Here is an 18,851-nt window from a genome sequence, read left to right as displayed (position 1 = left end):
GACCAACAGCTCGTGTGCAACCTTTGCTTCTCCCTAGACCAACGAGAGGCTGACTGCGACGCTTGGAAATCATTCCATTTGAAAAAAAGATGCATTTGATAGAGACTTCTAGTTGCAGATTCCTTACCTTAGAATTTCCCCCAAGCGGCAGTCTGGATCTGGAGGTTTTTCACAAGCAGTACCCCTGCGCGCTGTCAGTTGGTATCATGCACACTAGATATGATGTTGAGTGACCTATATAGGTGCCACCCCGGCACAGTTACACCAGTTCTTTTCTTTCCCTGCCAGCCAGGTCAGATCCGAAGAAGAACTAATCCTCAGTCACTTTCTGACTTGTCTTTTTTTAACTTTTTGTCAAAGTTTTTTTAGCCCAGTTGCGTTGAGATGTCGTCACATAAGACAGGGTTCAAGCCCTGCGGATCTTGTCATCGGGTGATCGATGTCTGTGACGAATCCACACCTCTTGTGCTTGTGGTGTTTGAAGCACAACCACGACTGAAGTCGTGCTCTGAGGGCTGGGCCATGAATCTGAAAGCTTTGAGGGAGCAGTCCCTACAGCTCATTGCGGCTCTGCGCTCAGCCGTCTATCGGTCCCAATCTTGGTCAAGAGGAAGGTTCTGAGAACGGTTGCGGAGCTCCCATTCTTCATCACCCTCGGGACAATCGGATAAGTCGAAGCACAAAAAGAAATTGAAGAAGAAGTGTTCTTCGACTTCACCCTGTCCTTCGACCAACTAGACAAGGGAAACGAGCATTGTCGTTCCAGGCCTCCTTCCTCAGAGCCTGGTTTGGCTCCTGCGTCTCTGATTTTCCGGGAGCCAGAGCGACCCCTGCCCAACTCTGAGAGATTTAAGAGTCCGTGTGCCTCATATTTGGGCAATCCAACTCTTCTCGAGTGCCTTAGGGGTCCCTCCAGTTCCGCGTCGGTGGCCTCAGCCCCTGGAGGCACCCATGGATCCGAGTCTGCACCAGTCGTTTTGCCTTGACCTTCCCAGTCGCCAGTTGCAACGCTCCCAACGCCACCCATGCCCTTGTGTGGTGTTTACCCTATCCTCATTGCTGGCTCTGACACAGAGCAGGACCGGTGTCACGCACCGCTGATTCTGACTTCAACAGGGACCTTGCTCCCTAGGTCGGGGACTGACCCTTATACTCTTGAGCTGGGGTATGGTGAGGATTGGGAGGGGTAGATGGACCCTTTGGAATACCAGCTGGAAGATCCCATGGACTGGTGGATGGACCTGGGTGAGGCCAGTGTTCTGGCACTTCCCCTGACACTAGCATGCTTTCTCCCTCTACCAGGGTTACGGAGGAGGGAGTTTCCGACTCAGTGCAACCGAGGTCCTGGGCGTCGAGCTGCCTTCAATGGCAGTCATGACTAACCTCCTGACATAGGTGTTTCAGCCTGGGGGTTCCACATTGGAACCCCTTTTGCCATTTAATGAAGCCCTTACTGATGTCCTTCTGGGAACCTGGTCCAATCCCAGTACAGGGGCTCCTGTGAACGAGACAATCGCTCGCCGCCGTAGACCTGCTTCAAATGACCCAGTGTTTCACATTCCCGGATAGGGAATCTAAGAGGCCAGATCAGCTTGGGAAGACTATCTTTTCTTCCTCCAGCCTGGCATTGCTGTTCGTTTACACTGCATGCCTTTCAGGCTGTTACACCCATACTTTATGGAGCACAGTTGCACAGGTGCTGCCACAGGTCTCGGAGGTGGCCCAGGAGCATTCTCTCCCAAGCTGTTGCTGATGGGAGAGATGCAGCACAGTTCACAATACGATGTGGGCTGGATACGACCGACTCAGTAGGCAGATCGGTTACGTCGACAGTGGCCTGGAGGCGCCACACCTGGTTGAGGACATTTGGCTTTTCGGGGGATGTCCAATCCACCATTATGGACATGGCCTTCAATGGAACCCATCTCTTTGGGGACAAAGCAGACTCTGCACTCAAGAGCTTTAAGACGTCCCTGTGTGTCCCCAGGTCCTTGGGCCCTGCAACTGTCCCTCGCTCCCCTTAGTCGTGGCTATGGAAGGGGCAGCAAACCACGTCCCCTCCAGCCACTGTGCTGCGCATGCTGCCCATTCTGCCCAGCCTCTGCATCGCCGAGGACATGAGATCCAACACCCTCGCGGATCAAGGACCCAGCGGTCTAGCCATTCCACTGCTCCCCCCTGCATTGGCTCCCAAATCTTCCTAGTCTGACGTTCCCCCACCAGGGACCAGTCGGAGGCAGGATTCTCCATCACCTCCCCTGCTGGATGCCCATCACGTCAGACAGGTGGGTTATGAAAATAGAAGGGGCTACTCCCTCCCCTTCGAAAATACCCCTCCATCCATGCCACCATCCTACGATCAGATGACAGAGGATCACCTGGCACTTCTCTGCAAGTAGGTTACGACTGTCTTGGCCAAGGGATCCTTAGAGAGAGTTCTTGTGTCTGAAGTAGGCTGTGGTTGTTATTCCAGCTACTTTCTGGTGCCCAAAAAAGACAAGGGCCTCCGCCCTATCCTAGATCTTCGGTCCCGAAGTCTTGTCCTGAAGAAGTAGAAGTTCACAACGCTCACTCTGGCTCAGGTTCTATCGGCCCTGGACCCAGGAGACTGGATGGCAGTGTTGGACTAGCAAGACACTTATTTCCATATTCCCGTCCTGCCTGCCAACAAACGTTACTTGCGGTTCATGGTAGACCACAAGCATTTTCTATTCACTGTGCTCCCCTTTGGGCTTACCAGTGCCCCCCTCGGATCTTAACCAAGGTAATGGTGGTTGCGGCTCATCTGCGCAGGTTAGTAATTTCAGTCTTTCCCTACCTCGTCGACTGGCTGTTGAAGGCTCTATGCCCCAGGCTCTCGTTACCCACCTTCAGACTACAGGGAGTGCAGAATTATTAGGCAAGTTGTATTTTTGAGGATTAATTTTATTATTGAACAACAACCATGTTCTCAATGAACCCAAAAAACTCATTAATATCAAAGCTGAATATTTTTGGAAGTAGTTTTTAGTTTGTTTTTAGTTTTAGCTATGTTAGGGGGATATCTGTGTGTGCAGGTGACTATTACTGTGCATAATTATTAGGCAACTTAACAAAAAACAAATATATACCCATTTCAATTATTTATTATTACCAGTGAAACCAATATAACATCTCAACATTCACAAATATACATTTCTGACATTCAAAAACAAAACAAAAACAAATCAGTGACCAATATAGCCACCTTTCTTTGCAAGGACACTCAAAAGCCTGCCATCCATGGATTCTGTCAGTGTTTTGATCTGTTCACCATCAACATTGCGTGCAGCAGCAACCACAGCCTCCCAGACACTGTTCAGAGAGGTGTACTGTTTTCCCTCCTTGTAAATCTCACATTTGATGATGGACCACAGGTTCTCAATGGGGTTCAGATCAGGTGAACAAGGAGGCCATGTCATTAGATTTCCTTCTTTTATACCCTTTCTTGCCAGCCACACTGTGGAGTACTTGGACGCGTGTGATGGAGCATTGTCCTGCATGAAAATCATGTTTTTCTTGAAGGATGCAGACTTCTTCCTGTACCACTGCTTGAAGAAGGTGTCTTCCAGGAACTGGCAGTAGGACTGGGAGTTGAGCTTGACTCCATCCTCAACCCGAAAAGGCCCCACAAGCTCATCTTTGATGATACCAGCCCAAACCAGTACTCCACCTCCACCTTGCTGGCGTCTGAGTCGGACTGGAGCTCTCTGCCCTTTACCAATCCAGCCACGGGCCCATCCATCTGGCCCATCAAGACTCACTCTCATTTCATCAGTCCATAAAACCTTAGAAAAATCAGTCTTGAGATATTTCTTGGCCCAGTCTTGACGTTTCAGCTTGTGTGTCTTGTTCAGTGGTGGTCGTCTTTCAGCCTTTCTTACCTTGGCCATGTCTCTGAGTATTGCACACCTTGTGCTTTTGGGCACTCCAGTGATGTTGCAGCTCTGAAATATGGCCAAAATGGTGGCAAGTGGCATCGTGGCAGCTGCACGCTTGACTTTTCTCAGTTCATGGGCAGTTATTTTGCGCCTTGGTTTTTCCACACGCTTCTTGCGACCCTGTTGACTATTTTGAATGAAACGCTTGATTGTTCGATGATCACGCTTCAGAAGCTTTGCAATTTTAAGAGTGCTGCATCCCTCTGCAAGATATCTCACTATTTTTGACTTTTCTGAGCCTGTCAAGTCCTTCTTTTGACCCATTTTGCCAAAGGAAAGGAAGTTGCCTAATAATTATGCACACCTGATATAGGGTGTTGATGTCATTAGACCACACCCCTTCTCATTACAGAGATGCACATCACCTAATATGCTTAATTGGTAGTAGGCTTTCGAGCCTATACAGCTTGGAGTAAGACAACATGCATAAAGAGGATGATGTGGTCAAAATACTCATTTGCCTAATAATTCTGCACTCCCTGTACGGCACTAAAAACGTGCTGAAGTCACTCCTGACTCCCTCTCAAAAGCTTCCTTTCATCTGGGCTGTTCTAGACACAGTGCCATTTATCCTCCCAAGCAGCAAGTCCAGGATATTCAGGTTATGATAATGATGTTTCGGACTCTATCCTGGATTTCGGTAAGACAGACTCTGAGGCTGTTGGGACTCATGGCCTCCTGTATCCTGTTAGTCAAACATGCCAGATGGCATATGAGGACTCTGCAGTGGGACCTGAAGTTTCAGTGGGCGCATCAGGTAAATCTTTCCGACATGGTTCAGATCTCTAAGGGAACTGCAAAAGACCTGCAGTGGTGGTTGGTGATCTGCGATTGGGTCAGAGGCAGATTCCTCTCCCTTCCCCAGACAGATCTCACAGTAGTGACAGATGCGTCACTTCTGGGATGGGACGGCCATCTGGGAGAGGCAGAGATCAGATGCCTCTGGTCTCTGGCGGAATCCGGACTTCAACTTGATGGAGCTCGGGGCGATCCGACTGGCATTGAAAGCATTTCTTCCTGTTGTGAAAGGGTAGTTTGTGCAGGTGTTCACGGACAACACCACCGCAATGTGGTACTGCAGCAAGCAGGGCGGTGTGGGGTCATGGACCCTTTGTCAAGAGGCTCTGCGTCTCCGGACATGGCTGGAACAACAGGGTATAATCCTGGTAGTTCAACACCTGGCAGGTTCTCTGAACGCCAGCGTGGAAGAACTCAGTCGTCAATGCCTTGCGGATCACGAATGGTATCTCCATGCGGAGGTGACGCAAGGACACTTTCAGCAGTGGGGAGAGCCTTGGTAAGATCTGTTGGCCTCCGCAGAGAACGCGCAATGTCAGCAGTATTGCGCGTTGGAGTTTCCAAGGCGACAGCCGCTCAGTGAAGCTTTTGTCGCAAGTGGAGTTCAGGCCTCCTGTACACTTTTCCGCCCATACCACTCCTGCCCAGAGTTCTCAAGAAGGCCAAGAATGACCGGGCCCAAGTCATCCTAGTGGCTACGGATTGGGCACGGAGAGACTGTATCCCAAGCTTCTCAAAATTAACATCAGTCCTCCGATCCGGCTGCCCCTTCGGGAGGATCTTCTGTCGCAGCAGCAGGGGAGGGTTCTCCACCTGAACCTGTCAACTCTGCACCTGCATCCGTGGAGATTAAGCGGCAGCAGTTGATAGCTTTTGACCTTCCCTCCAAAGTCTGTAAAGTTATTTTGGGAGCCAGGTGTCCCTCCACTAAAACGGTATACGCTTGCCGTTGGAAACACTTTGTATATTATTGTGCAGAAAGATTTATTTATCCTCTTTCTGATATTCCTTTTTTCATTCTTTCCCTTGCCCAGCAGGGTTCTGCCTTGGGGACTCTCAGAGGCTATCTTTCTGCCTCATCGCCATTTCTTCGGCTGCTTGATCAGCCTTCTCTGTGTAAATCCCCCATTGTTCATAGATTCCTCAAAGGGCTTGTACATATGTTTCCCCCACGCCATTTGTTATGCCCCAATGAGACTTAAATCTGGTCCTCACATTTCTGATGTGTGGTTCCTTTGAGGCTTTGCCCAACTGTCCGCTAGGGCTGCTCATCATCAGGACAGCCTTCTTAGTGGCTAAAACATCTGCCAGGAGGGGTGAGTGAGATGCATGCTCTGTCATCAAAGCCACCGGATCCCACTATGTATCCAGTGAAGGTGGTTCTCAGAACTCGTGCCTCTTACCTCCCCAAAATGGTGACCCCATTTCATCTGGGTCAGAACATCACCCTGCCCACCTTCTTTGCTCCACCACATCCCTCGAAGGAAGAGGAGCGACTCTACCGACGGGACCCAAATAGACCATTGTTGTTCTGCCTTTACCACTCAGAAGAGTTCCGGGTGGATGACCAACTCTTTGTGGGGTACGTTTGAGCTAAGAAGGGTCGGGCAGTGCAGTGCAGAAGCAAACCATTTTGTGCTGGGTTGTTCTCCGCATCAAGATCTGCTACACATTGGCCAAGAAGCAGCCTCCTGAGGGCTCACTCTGCTGGGGCAAAGCTGCTACCACTGCGTTAGCTCGAGGCGTTCCAGTCCTGAGATTTATCAGGCGGAAATGTGGGCATTTTTGCACACGTTTGGAAAGCATTACTGCCTTGACAGTCCGGTACAAAGAGACAGACACTTTGCCTGTTCAGTCCTGCAGGACTTCTTAGAGTAAGTAGAAATATCTGCAACCCACCGCCAGGAGGTTATGGCTTGGGTGTCTATTCAAAGGTAAGAAATTTGCAGCCAGAAGTCTCTATCAGATGAACAAGTTATTTACCTTTCTTTAACGCGTTATCTAGTAGAGAATCTATCTAGCTGCAGATTCCTTACACCCACCCATGCCTCCCCGCTCTGCGGATATGTCTAGTAGGGATAGGGTGTATCCCTTTTCAGGGCCCTAGTTTTGCACAGAGAAAATGTTCTGCTTGCGTTAACAACGTAGTTGTTGTTCTGGAGTCTTTGTTCCAGACATTTCCCCCACTCTGTGCTCCTCCAAGTCACTCTCTGCTATTCTATTGTATGCCACCCCACTTTTCACAGCTCCACTCTATCACTCCACTGTATGCTATTCTACACTGTGCCACTTCTTTGTGTTCCACTCCACTCGGGCCATTCCACTCAACTCCACTCTGTGCCACTCCTCTCGACTATATAGGATTGTACTCTGTGCCACTCCACTATATGCCTCTACACCATTCAACTCTACGTGACTCAACTTTACACCTTCCCACTGTATGCCACTCTAATCTGTTCTATTCCATCCTGCGCCACTTGATTCTACTCTGCAACACTCCACCGCTATTCCACTGTACTCCCCTGTACTACACTGTGGCACTATTCTCCACTGTATTCGTTAACACTACGCTTAACAAGACTCCACTCAACTGCATTCCACTTTACGATTTGAAACACCTTTTAATAAAAAAAAAAAATAGACAATTGAAATTCAATGAAAAAAACCAAAGGTTAAAACTTAGTTGTAGTTAGGAAAACGTCATTGATTCTTGCTATACAAACATTAACAAATTCAAAAGTTATAGTCATACCTTACATTTATAATTTACGCACCACCACTTCTAAATTTGCAGTTATATCTTATATTCCCACATTATGCACCACCTTCAAATAACTATAACTCGCGCACCTCCGTACACAGTGTGGTCAACTCACTAGCCAAACTTCAAAAGTATAACTAGCTACTCTACTATCCATGCATAGTGTTCTCATAAATTATGTAAATTGAGATGTTATAAGTCTTGTTATGAATGGTATGATTTCACATAGTATCAGTTATGTAACATGAAAGGGTATAAGCAGTGCATCATAAAGGTTTGTGTTATATTTCATGTACACTGCTTCCATTTCCAGAAATTCTTGAAAACTGATTTTTCCACTAGAATAATGGGCCAGATGTAGCAAAGGGTTTTTCCCATTCTCTGTCAATGGGAAAATGTGTTCGTACATATGGCCCAATATCTCATAAAAAGTGCGATAGAAGGTAAACTTTTTGACCTTCCCTCGCATCCAGCTTTACTGTAACCATTAGTACAAGTTTATTTATTGTCGGGTGACATATCTGTGCTTCATTAATCCCTTTTTAATAATTAGGAGGAAAGAAGAAAAGGCATAGAGATTTAACTTCAACCAGGCAATAGAAAGTGTCATCACCTTAAACTTGAACATCCCAGGTTCAGAAGGAGTACACTGGAATCTGTGCCTTTCCCTTTTTCCCTTTTAGAAAAAGGCCCTTTCCTACAATCCTCTCGCAAATATTATAACTTCAGGCCTCAAAGAAAGCTCCATCGCCTGGGAAAACAACTGCCTCAGAATAAGTACCTTTGACTGTTCATCCTAATGGAGATGACCCTCAGAGAATGTAGATTATTCTGTGCTCAAACTTAACCGTTTTATAGATACTCCCATCTGTGACTTGGACCTTCCACCCTCTACAGTTTACATGCATTCTGCAGGATTGTCCATTCTGATCCACAGAGCTGATTCCCCTGTTTTGCAAAGAATATTACAGAGAAGTCCCCAGGCCCAATGATATTGAAGCTTCCAGCATTGAGCAGACGGCCTAAGCATTTGTTATCCCCACTGTCACCCCTGCCTTTCATGCTGACATCCATTGTGGCCGTCAAATGCTCTTTTTGGTCCAGATATAGTCTGGTGGATACACTTCCTGTAATCAGCAAGGACTGCAGCTCTTTGGAAATAGTCTACCATCCTTTGTATACTGAGAGTGTCAAATATCATGTAGCCAGAGCATGCCTGACCAGGGGCTTAGGATGAATCCCAGCCCTCTGAACAAATAGTGGAAACTATACCATGTCACCTTTTACTTTACCATTTACTGCAAAGAAATAGCATTTTGTCTGAGAGAAGAGCTCAGAGGTGAGCATGGAGTTTCATGGCCTGCATGGAACTGAGGACAATGTGGGGTTATAAATAGCCTATGTGAGCTTCCTCCATTGACTTGGTATCTGAGAAGATGTCTTGAAGGTCAATCACCATATGAACCCTTAGAGGACATTGCAGAGCACCTATCTCTCATTTACCAAAAGAGACAAACTTCAGAGTAGTGATAAATAGGTACACTATTGTCTGGGTGCTTAAACGCCTTGCAGCACAGACTCTGGCATGGGTACTCCATTCCCCTTGCCTGAGACAACCAGCACCAGACGACAACTCAAAAACACATAGATGCAGGTTCTCCACCCCTGCAAAAGAAAATGCCAAAGTTTGATCAGCTTGAAACTCTACCAGGGTCTGAGAAATTCTACCTCAGACCAATGTGGACAGCCATAACAGAAGAAAAAATATGTAACTTCAGATTCCTCCCGCCTTCAGACTTTTAGACATGAGGTATTACCAGTATTGGAGAAGTTCATACCACAGCCTGACCTAAAATATAAAGCAAGGGACTTCATATGTTACTTAATACATCAGCACTCCTGTCACCATAGTCTGACAGGTGACATCATACTGCCGCCCATCAACCATAATTCACAGATAAACATGACTTCATATCCCATTAACCAAACATATAGACTCTCACTAATAAGGCTTCATACAGTGGCTTAGACCACAAAACTGACAGACTGTCTTTGTCATGTCAACACTGAGGCATCTTGTCACCTCCAGCTAAAAAGAAGACATTCTTTTAGGAGTACTCTCATCCACTCTACAATTTTAACTTCACAAAAATATCCTTAGTAGTGAAAGACCCATCAAAACTTCAAAGACACATCAAAACTTCAGTAACAAACCACTCGAGCATCACACTGTCTATGCAGACAAAAAGATAAACTTAATTTCACACCCAAGCATTTGGCATAACACTTCTCACTAATTTCAGAATGGCTCACACCATTCAATCTACTGACAAGTGACAGCAAAGTGCAGCCACCCTTTACAAAATCTCCATGATATGTCCACATAGTATCACTCTATGCAACAAGCTTTAATAAGCCAACAGCATATACCACTGGTCCATTTATACTCCACAGAAAAGCCAGACTTGATGTTTGAAACCCTTAACATTAAACGTTTAGTCCCACACTTTTCCAGCAACTATAAGAATGCCTAAAAATACAGTATGTATAAGTTTTCTTCCTAGGAAAGTACTTCTCAGCTTATTCAGTTGTTTTTTAAATCCATTTATTCTTGTCTAGCGCAGCACATGTCCTGCAGATATTCTCTTTTGTCCTTGATGTCAGAGAGTACCTCAGTTGCTTGTCCAGCCTCCTCAAAAGTATTGTCTATACTTCTCCTGAATTTGTCACCCCTTACTCACCTCAGCAAGTGGCATCTCTAGGTATGACTTTTAGAGGGGTGCACACAAAGGGTCACAGTGTGATAATTTATTCCTTCTCCTGAGGATCCTAAGAAGAACAACCAGCTACAATTCTGGTAAGTTCAGAGGATATATATTTATCAAGATGATGAGCAGAAATAAGAGAGCCCATCCGACATGTCCAGTGCTCCTGACTCCAGATCGCCAACTACCACAGTAATCCACAATCTGGATCTGGAATCAGAATGACCCGAGAGCTAGAAGAACACACCATAAGCAGATGTGCAAACACATAAACACAGAACAATAACTATGTGCTAAACAGTGACTCAAGTTAAATAAGATACAACATTCATGATACAACATCTTCCCCCCCTTAATAAACAAAAGACAAACAACAACCCTTCATTACAAAAATCTTATAAATAACTCGGCTTCTTAGATATTTCCACTCCGTGTCAAAATCTCAGAGTCCATGACAGTACCGTCAATGTCTGTCTCCATGCACATACCACTATCCTCTGGCAAGACATCTTGCTGACATTGCTGATTCCTCAAATCCAGACCTGGTTGTAAGGAATTCCCCACAGAATGACCACCTAAAAAGCTCTGTTCAAAAATCATAATATTCTTCAAATAACATTTGATGAGATCCACGCAATTTTTCCTTGATGATTTTGCTTTGAAATTCCAGCAATAAAGTCAAATTCCATCTACCATCTTCCAGCTTTACAGAACTACGTGTGACAAGAACGACTCCAGTGGGTCCAGAAAAACGAAAATTAGACTTACACTTTCTAAAATGTTTATCTTTTAAGATGACCCTGGACCCTACAGAAATGTCTTTTGCAAACACTTCTGTGCTTACTATCTTAGTACATTTTCAATTTCTCTTGTTTCTCTTTCACTTTCTCAAGCAAACTTTCGTCGTTCAAGCAAAAGGCTTTATTCGAAACTTTACTTCCAGTTTGGATACCCTCTTTTACAAGCCTTTTTACCATCTCTAAAGCTCCATTGGAATGTTGATTATATGAGGGCATATAATAAAGCTCTTATACCCTGTCTTGCAAAAATGTTTTCACTTTGTCAGACACTTACTGTACACCATTGTCTGTAACTAATTCAACAAGTAAACCTTCCAAGGCAAATATCTTATTCAAAAATGATATAGCCAAATCAGTAGACCAAAATCGTAATACACCCATTTAGAAACATAATCTGTGAGAACAATCAGATATCTGATGTGGTTCGGTAAATGATTGATGGGTCCCACAAAATCCAAAGCAAGATTGTACCAATCTTGCTCAGGTAAAGGTCACGGGAGATAGAGGAACATCCCTTAATTGTCAATGTTTGTTAGGCAGCAAACAATTCTCACAGGAATCAATGAATTTCTCCTCCATATTGTCCATAGAAGGAGACCAAAAAGATTGCTTTAAATGTTCTTGGTTGAAGTAAGACCTAGATGACCAGAATGCACAACCTTAATAATCTTGGACTGAAGTTGAACTGTGGGAACAAACTTGGTGCCCCTCAATAAAATATTTTCCTCCGACAAATCCTCAGATACATAAAACAATTCAAAAGATCTCTTTTAAGATATTTAATAGCTGGCCAACCATCCTGCACGTACTGCAAAACCGATTTCACAGTAGCATCCCTTTTACAAGCCTCCAACCACTCCTTTTCTGAAACACAGTTCTGGCAACCTTCCACCATACCCACCATAGCAATCCCACACTCATCATTAGACACCAAAACCTCCTCAGTGCAACATTCCTCAGATGTTCCTGGAGTACAGGCATTCTAGGACAATATTCTTTTTTTTGCCAGTAGTGAAGGTGAACACAATTGTATTTTAGAGAAAGTTTTGGGGATTCTTAAGGAGTGAAGGATGACTGTTTCACAAGAGAAATGTAAATTTTTGATGTAATCTGTGGATTATGTAGGCTATTGAATTAATGGCTGAGGGAATTGAACCTAAAGGTGATTTAATTGGGGCATTCAGTGGTGTTTTTTGGCTAGCTGGAGCTGGGTAAACTTCACGTGGTCACACTGCAATTATTTTGAAAAAAAGGTTCAAACCACACTCCTCGGAATTTGTATCTGGGAAATCGGTGACTCCTCAGTCCTGAGGGTTCAAACAGTTAGGCGTGTTGCCTGCGACCGTAAATGGGCCAAAACACAACATGAACACATCAAGTTTTTCCACTGAAAACTGCTCCTTTTTTCCAGTGTGGGTAGCTCTAGATTTTGCACTTCAGCTCACCCAGCACCTAGGGAAACCTAGGAAACCTGTACATTTTGGGAAACAGGACATTTGGGGGTATCCAGAGTGGGCTGACTTGCATGGCTCTCATCAGGTTTTTTTTTATACCCAGAATCCCTGGCATGCCTCAAACTTTGACTAAAAAATAAATTGTCCTCACATTTCTGTGATAGAAAGTTCTGGAATCTGGTAGGAGCCACATTCTTCCATCCACTCAACATTCCCCCAAGTCTCCATATAAAAAAGGTACCTTACTTGTGTAGGTAGGCCTAGTGTCTACAACAGGAAACGCCCAAGACACAACATGGACGCATCACATTTTTCTACCGAAAACGGACACATTTTTGAAAACTAGACACCAAGGGGTTTTGCGTGGCTCTGACCAGGTTCTTTTTTTTTTAACACTGAATCCTTTGCAAACCTCTAACTTTGACTAAAACACATTTTCTTCACATTTCAGTGATGGAAAGTTCTGGAATCTGTGGGGAGCCACAAACCTCTCTCCACCCAGCGTTCACTCAAGTCTCCCAATAAAATCTTTACCTCACTTGTGTGGGTAGGACTAGTGCCTACAACAGGGAATGCCCAGAAAGGAAAGTCTGATGCGACTGGGCTTAGCTCATTTTGCTATCTCCAGACAGAGCTTGGAGAGTTTAGTAGTCCACGCTGATGAGCCCGAACAATTTCCCTCTGCTCTGTCTATATCTCTGGGAGTTACTTTTGTTCCAGTAATGAGCAAGGGTTATTAGTCCAAATCTTCACAACTTACACTTACATGTGTGAAGATTGAGGGCAACCAGCGGTGTTTAGTCTTACTCGCAAAAGTTGTGGATGTGACCTTGCCTTTTGCAGCACATCCTCCAGGTCGATCTAAACTAGTCACATTTTGTGATCTTGCGTGAGGACAGTCGGGCTGATCTGCTTTTTGATGTCCTCGGCCCCAAAGGCTTTGCCCTGGGCAACATTAAAGGTCACCTGTTAGCCCTTTCAGCCTTTTACTTTTGCCCGATGAACCCTCCTTATTTAAGTCCCCTGTTGTTTTTTGTAGGATATAACATATTTATATCCTCCTGTAGTTTTAATCACACCAGAATGGCACCTTTTCTTGGGATCTTACGTTCTTGGTGTGCTCAGCTTTTGAGGGAATACATGGTTGATTTTTGAGCTGACCCATTAGACTGTTTTGTTATTGTGATCACTTTTATGTGCTGTGTCACTGAACAGCGGGTGCTGTTGGTGCAACAACCGTATGCCATCTTCTTCCTGGTACTTCACACTCCGGCGTTCTCTCTGTGAAAAGTGATGTTGCCCTTCCGTGTGGTGCAGTCCATCATGCTCCCCACTTTCTTTTCTTTGCTGTGTTCCTCTAAGCAGGTAGAGAGGCTTCACTGGCTAGACCCTAGCAGAGCCTTTAGTTTCTCTATAGCTTTGACTAAGGACAAGTAGGTGGATGACCAAATCGTATTTTAATTTGCCAGTGTGAAGAAGTGTCTGGAAGGATAGACCTTTATATAAATATCTGCTATATCTTGGCCAAGAATGAGCCTTCTAAGGGCTTCAGGCACATTCCACTAGTGCTAGAGCAGTCACTGCCGCTTTAGCTCAGTGTTTCCCTGCTAGTCGTTAGACTGCTACGTGGGCATCCATCCACACCTTCACCATGCACTACTGCATTGACTCTCAAGTCCATAGAGAGAGTTATTTTACCCGCAGTTCGGTCCTGCAGGACCTTGTAGTGTAAAGTTCACTCCTCATACCACCATGTTTGGTGGGTACTGCTTCTTATTTGACTCAAAACAGTGAGGACTCTGTGGTAAACGTCTCCCTCAGAAGAACAAGTTACATTCCTTCTGTATCACTCTTTCTGGTAGTTACTCTAATTGCAGATTCCTCCATCCCATGTTAAATTGTATGAACTGTCACTCTTGTCAATCTATCACTGATGCTTAATGTGTAAGGGTGCTGATGCCTTCAGTTGTAAAGTGACACCAGAGCACTAGGGTTGCACTTATGTTCTGCCCCACAACCCTTCAGGCAGGTGCCAGGTATCTACACACAAAGCAATTGCTGAAAATAGTTTCTGAATTCAGTCTCACACCTGGGGTCATTCAGAGGCAAGGAATCTTCAGAGTGAGTTTCCACCAGAATAAAAGTGTTACCAAAGATAAGTAATTTGTTCATCACTGACCTGGGTTTCTCAGTAAAACAGTGGTGGCTGGCTAAGGAGCAGCAGAGGTAGTGGCCCATGTAACATCCGGCTTGCTCCATAAATTTCGTGGCTCATGGATTTCCTCAGCATCCAACTTTCAAAAATATATGAAAGTACTGAGACATGCCCCACTTAGTTGCTTTAGTGTTTCCAGAGTACTTTCCCAACCCACAGGTTCAGAATAGCATTGGTAAATGCTAACAAAAAATGCCAGGCTGCCTAGGAAATGACACCCGATAACCTGGAGAAGAGTTAGCTTGTGGAGAAGGTGGAATAACTGATGCAATTATTAGCTGTGAGAATGTTAGATCAAGTTTGAATCCCCAGAGAGGCTTGATCTAAGATAGTGACGCAGGTGCGCTCTGATGCCCATTGAAAGGAGGGGTATGCTGTATGCTCCTTACCTGGCTTTATGGTACCCGCAAAGCAGGGGAATTGGAGAAAACTATGCATGGATCGCACAACCTGTCTGGATAAACGATTTGCTTACCCTTATATGATGATGAGGGCACCTTAATTATACTGGGACCAACATGTGATAATATACATCTTATATCATTTAAATACGCCAAGTTTATTGTTTCCAAATACTAGTGTAGTAGTACCCTTTCTAGAATCTTGGATTCGAAGTTGTGATCTACATTTTTGGTTTGTTATAAGTTATTTGTAAAATTCACAAACACCAAGGTTTCATGGTCCTACGATAACCTGACTTAGACAAATACTGCTGATAATTGGAAACAAAAGGTTTTTAATAATTTCATGAAACAGGTACATGAGGATTCTGACTGAAGAGCTGGAGGCAAAGAATTCCACTTTCTGGTGGCAGCAACCGAAGAAGCATGATCTCAAAGAGAGACTGTTCTTGTTCTAGGAATAGTTAGTAGATGCTGGTCATTAGTCCTTAAGTTGTGGCTGGTCTATCTGGAATAGCCTTGAACACCATTCTGTTTAACAGGGAGTCAATGTAATTGTTGTAAACAGGAAGAATTATGATGCTATCTAGGTATAACACAAATCAGACGAACAGCATTTTGAATCAACTGTAGCATATTGATTAGTTTTCCAGGGACTGATAAATAGATGTCATTTCCGTAGTCAAAGTGAGACTCTATAAGTGCATTCATGATAGGAGCATAAGATCTTTTTTCGATAAATGGGAGAATGTTGCCCAGCATTTTAAGCTATGAAAAAACAACAATTTGTAACATTAGCAACCTGAGGGCCAAAGGACAGGTTGGAATCCAGATATATGCTTAATTTGTGGCATGACTGACGAAGTGGGACAAGGACCACAGTTCACACAGTTGATGTGGCATTTGTGAATATCCAAGGTGGGAATCCAGTTATGTGTGAGTTAAGGTACCACCTATCCTGGGGCTCCAAGTGTGTGCTTTAAAGATTGAGAGGCACAACAGTGAGTTGCTGACTATTACGGTGTTTAGTAAATCTACTGGGTTGATGACCGCTACTGTTATGTTTTAGGGTAATGAATTGTAATGCATGAAATGGGGCTGCAGAATGAGCAAGGTGAGGGGATATTTTTAAACATCTGAGTGAAAGTTTACACAAGCCTGCTGCTGGTCTCGGCACCATATAGTACAGGGGTCACAGACCATAATAGGTTTCGATCGGTCCAGGCAGATATATCAGCAACTATATTACTATCTGAATGACTATGAAATTCAATTAGTAAGCTTAGTTCTGGGACAAGGATGTCTGTTGGCTGGTCTCTGTGGTGTGAGTTGTCTATGTGGGTCCAAACCACTAAACATAAAAATTTGAAATATTGAATAGCTGTAATAGCGAACATTGACAAGCAGTATCCCTCTTGGTTTATGGCCTCCGGGATCAGTTAGTGTCCATGCTTCCTAGATTGCCTCATTTCCCAGCCATCCACCCTCTATTAGAAAACGTTTAATAATGATTACCTGCATGACAGTAGTCCTTGTACTACTAATGTTCTTGGTCGGAAGCATCTTGCATTAGATCAAAACAATTGTCAAATATCATACAAACTGTATATGTTTTCACGTTGTTAACCTTTTGTGACATTTAAGCTTAAATTGTGGTGTACCAGGTTTTGAAAGACATAAATACCTTTTATTTATTTATATAAGGAGCATACCATAAACCTTCTGTTGCTCTAATTGTAATTAACATCTTTTTTGTTCTAGGCGACATTAAGTGTCATTCGTGATGTTGTTCTGATGGTCCTAGACAAGAACCAAAGAAGTAAAGACCTACAGGGAATGTTGGTACAGAAGGGCTCAGGAAAAGATAAAAATATGGACACAGAACTGGCATATTTGACTCATGAAGGACTATTTATAAGTGATGCATTCACTGATGGCCCATTATCTTCAATGTCAGAGCATGCTATCTCTCAAAGGAATACTTCACCCATTAGTGAGGTGTGTGGCAGCAACTCTGTGTCCGATCCAGAATGCACCACAGACTCTTCTTCTAGCAAAGATCACACCTCCTCTTCTGTCACAACAGGAGGAGTAGAAATAATGTGAGTAAATGCGTATATTTATTGGTGCCTTAAAATGTTTTTTTTTTCTATACTTTACACAAAGCCTCCCAGTACATATATTTACTGTATAATTGCTTCAGCTTCCTACTGATATTAATTTACAGGAACTGTGGTTGTTTGTCTCGCTATCACTGAAAAGTGTTCTCTCGTTTGGTAATGTTGCATGCATACCAGCTCCCTTCTCCATGATGTGTAGGCCCAAGTCTCTATACATTGTAGAGTGCATGATGATATAGCTAATGTACTTATGGTATGTTAGAAATTGGACTTTCTGTTCTTACAGTTCGGTTCTTCTGCCTTAAACCTTGACTTGTTTTGCACGCCTTTCACAATTCTACCTTTAAGATTAATATTTGCTGTTACTTTGCTTACGTGTCTGCCATTATCATTTTATGTCACTGTTTTAATGCGTCCTGTTTTTGCTTATGATTTTGGTATGTCATTCGTATTTTCCACCAACTTTATTTGTAATTATTGATTATTTTTACATGATTGAGACAACTTGAAAATCCATTACAAAGAATAATTTTTTATATTTACGGAGAGGCTAACAGAAATTAATGGAAAGGGGCACATCTTAATCTGTGTATTAAAAACACTATGCAGGATGACCTCCTTATAATAAATGCCCAAGGAAAGACATGAAAATCTGCATCTACCATTTTTTATTTATTCATGTGTTTCTCCTGCATACCTGTTGTGTTGAATTTTGTCAAAAGCCTTTTTAGTCTGTTGGTATGAGTTGGTGCGTCATCCAGAATGTAATGATTTTCTTTTGCAGTTGTTGACAATGAGTAGTTAGTTCATAAAAAGGCCACTCAGTTTCCACTAGGATAAAGGGCACCCTTCTGGGACTGATTAGCCACCAGTCATTCCTGTTGAGCCGCAGTAAATACCCACTCCATTGTGACAAAATCGAGCCAATATGTGGTCTTCCATTGAGAAAGAAGAAACTCTTCTTTCACATAGCACCCGTCACCAAGATGGTCAGTAGAAAGCATAGTTTGTCGGCCAATATATAAGTATTCAAAAAAGGAAGTGATCATGAGGTACAAAAGATAAGTTACAGATTAACTGATGGATGACTGGAAGAGAATCTTAGCCTTTTTTTTTAAAGTAAAGTTTTGCTTTGTCTTGTTAACCTGTGAACCTAAGGAAGATAGACACTGAGATCAGGTGGTCTGAATGGGGATGGCAGAGCTTCTGCCAAACTTGTTGCATCACAAGCTGTAAACAGGAGAAATGTATGGCAAGTGTAGAAACGTAGGTATTGTCCTTTTACTCAAATGTCACAAAGGAGAAGTTTTTTTAATAAGCAGGGTTTTCTCTTTGAGGACTTTTGGAGATGAGATATTTTATAGTACAATCAAAAATGGAGGTTCCCTAATAGACCATTAATCTTAAATGTATTTAAAATCACTAGTATATGGATCTGCTTTTAATGTAAGTCTGCATTTATTCACCAATTTCTGAAATGCATTCTAAGTATAACTTAAAATGATAACCACATCTGGTGGTGGTCACTGATTTTAGGGAACTTTCAACATGTTTAGTGCCACAAATCTATTTAAACTT

General features: G+C 43.6%; 1 protein-coding gene across 6 annotated transcripts in view; it reads left to right on the top strand.

The window, feature by feature from the left end:
• Window positions 1-18,851, top strand: part of VPS54 (VPS54 subunit of GARP complex) — a 555,456-nt gene that overhangs the window by 253,378 nt on the left and 283,227 nt on the right. For all 6 annotated transcript variants that reach the window (XR_011203675.1, XM_069234226.1, XM_069234229.1 and 3 more), the window contains one exon: window positions 16,915-17,255. Coding sequence is in view for 5 of the 6 variants with exons in the window: in XM_069234226.1 (XP_069090327.1) it covers window positions 16,915-17,255 (341 nt within the window). In the remaining variant the exon portion in view is untranslated. The remainder of the gene's footprint in view (window positions 1-16,914; window positions 17,256-18,851) is intronic.

This window comes from Pleurodeles waltl, chromosome 5 (assembly GCF_031143425.1).
Source record: "Pleurodeles waltl isolate 20211129_DDA chromosome 5, aPleWal1.hap1.20221129, whole genome shotgun sequence".
NCBI classification, from domain to species: domain Eukaryota; kingdom Metazoa; phylum Chordata; class Amphibia; order Caudata; family Salamandridae; genus Pleurodeles; species Pleurodeles waltl.
The sequence above is the reverse complement of the archived record's forward strand: the minus strand, read 5'-3'. Positions and strand labels throughout refer to the sequence as shown.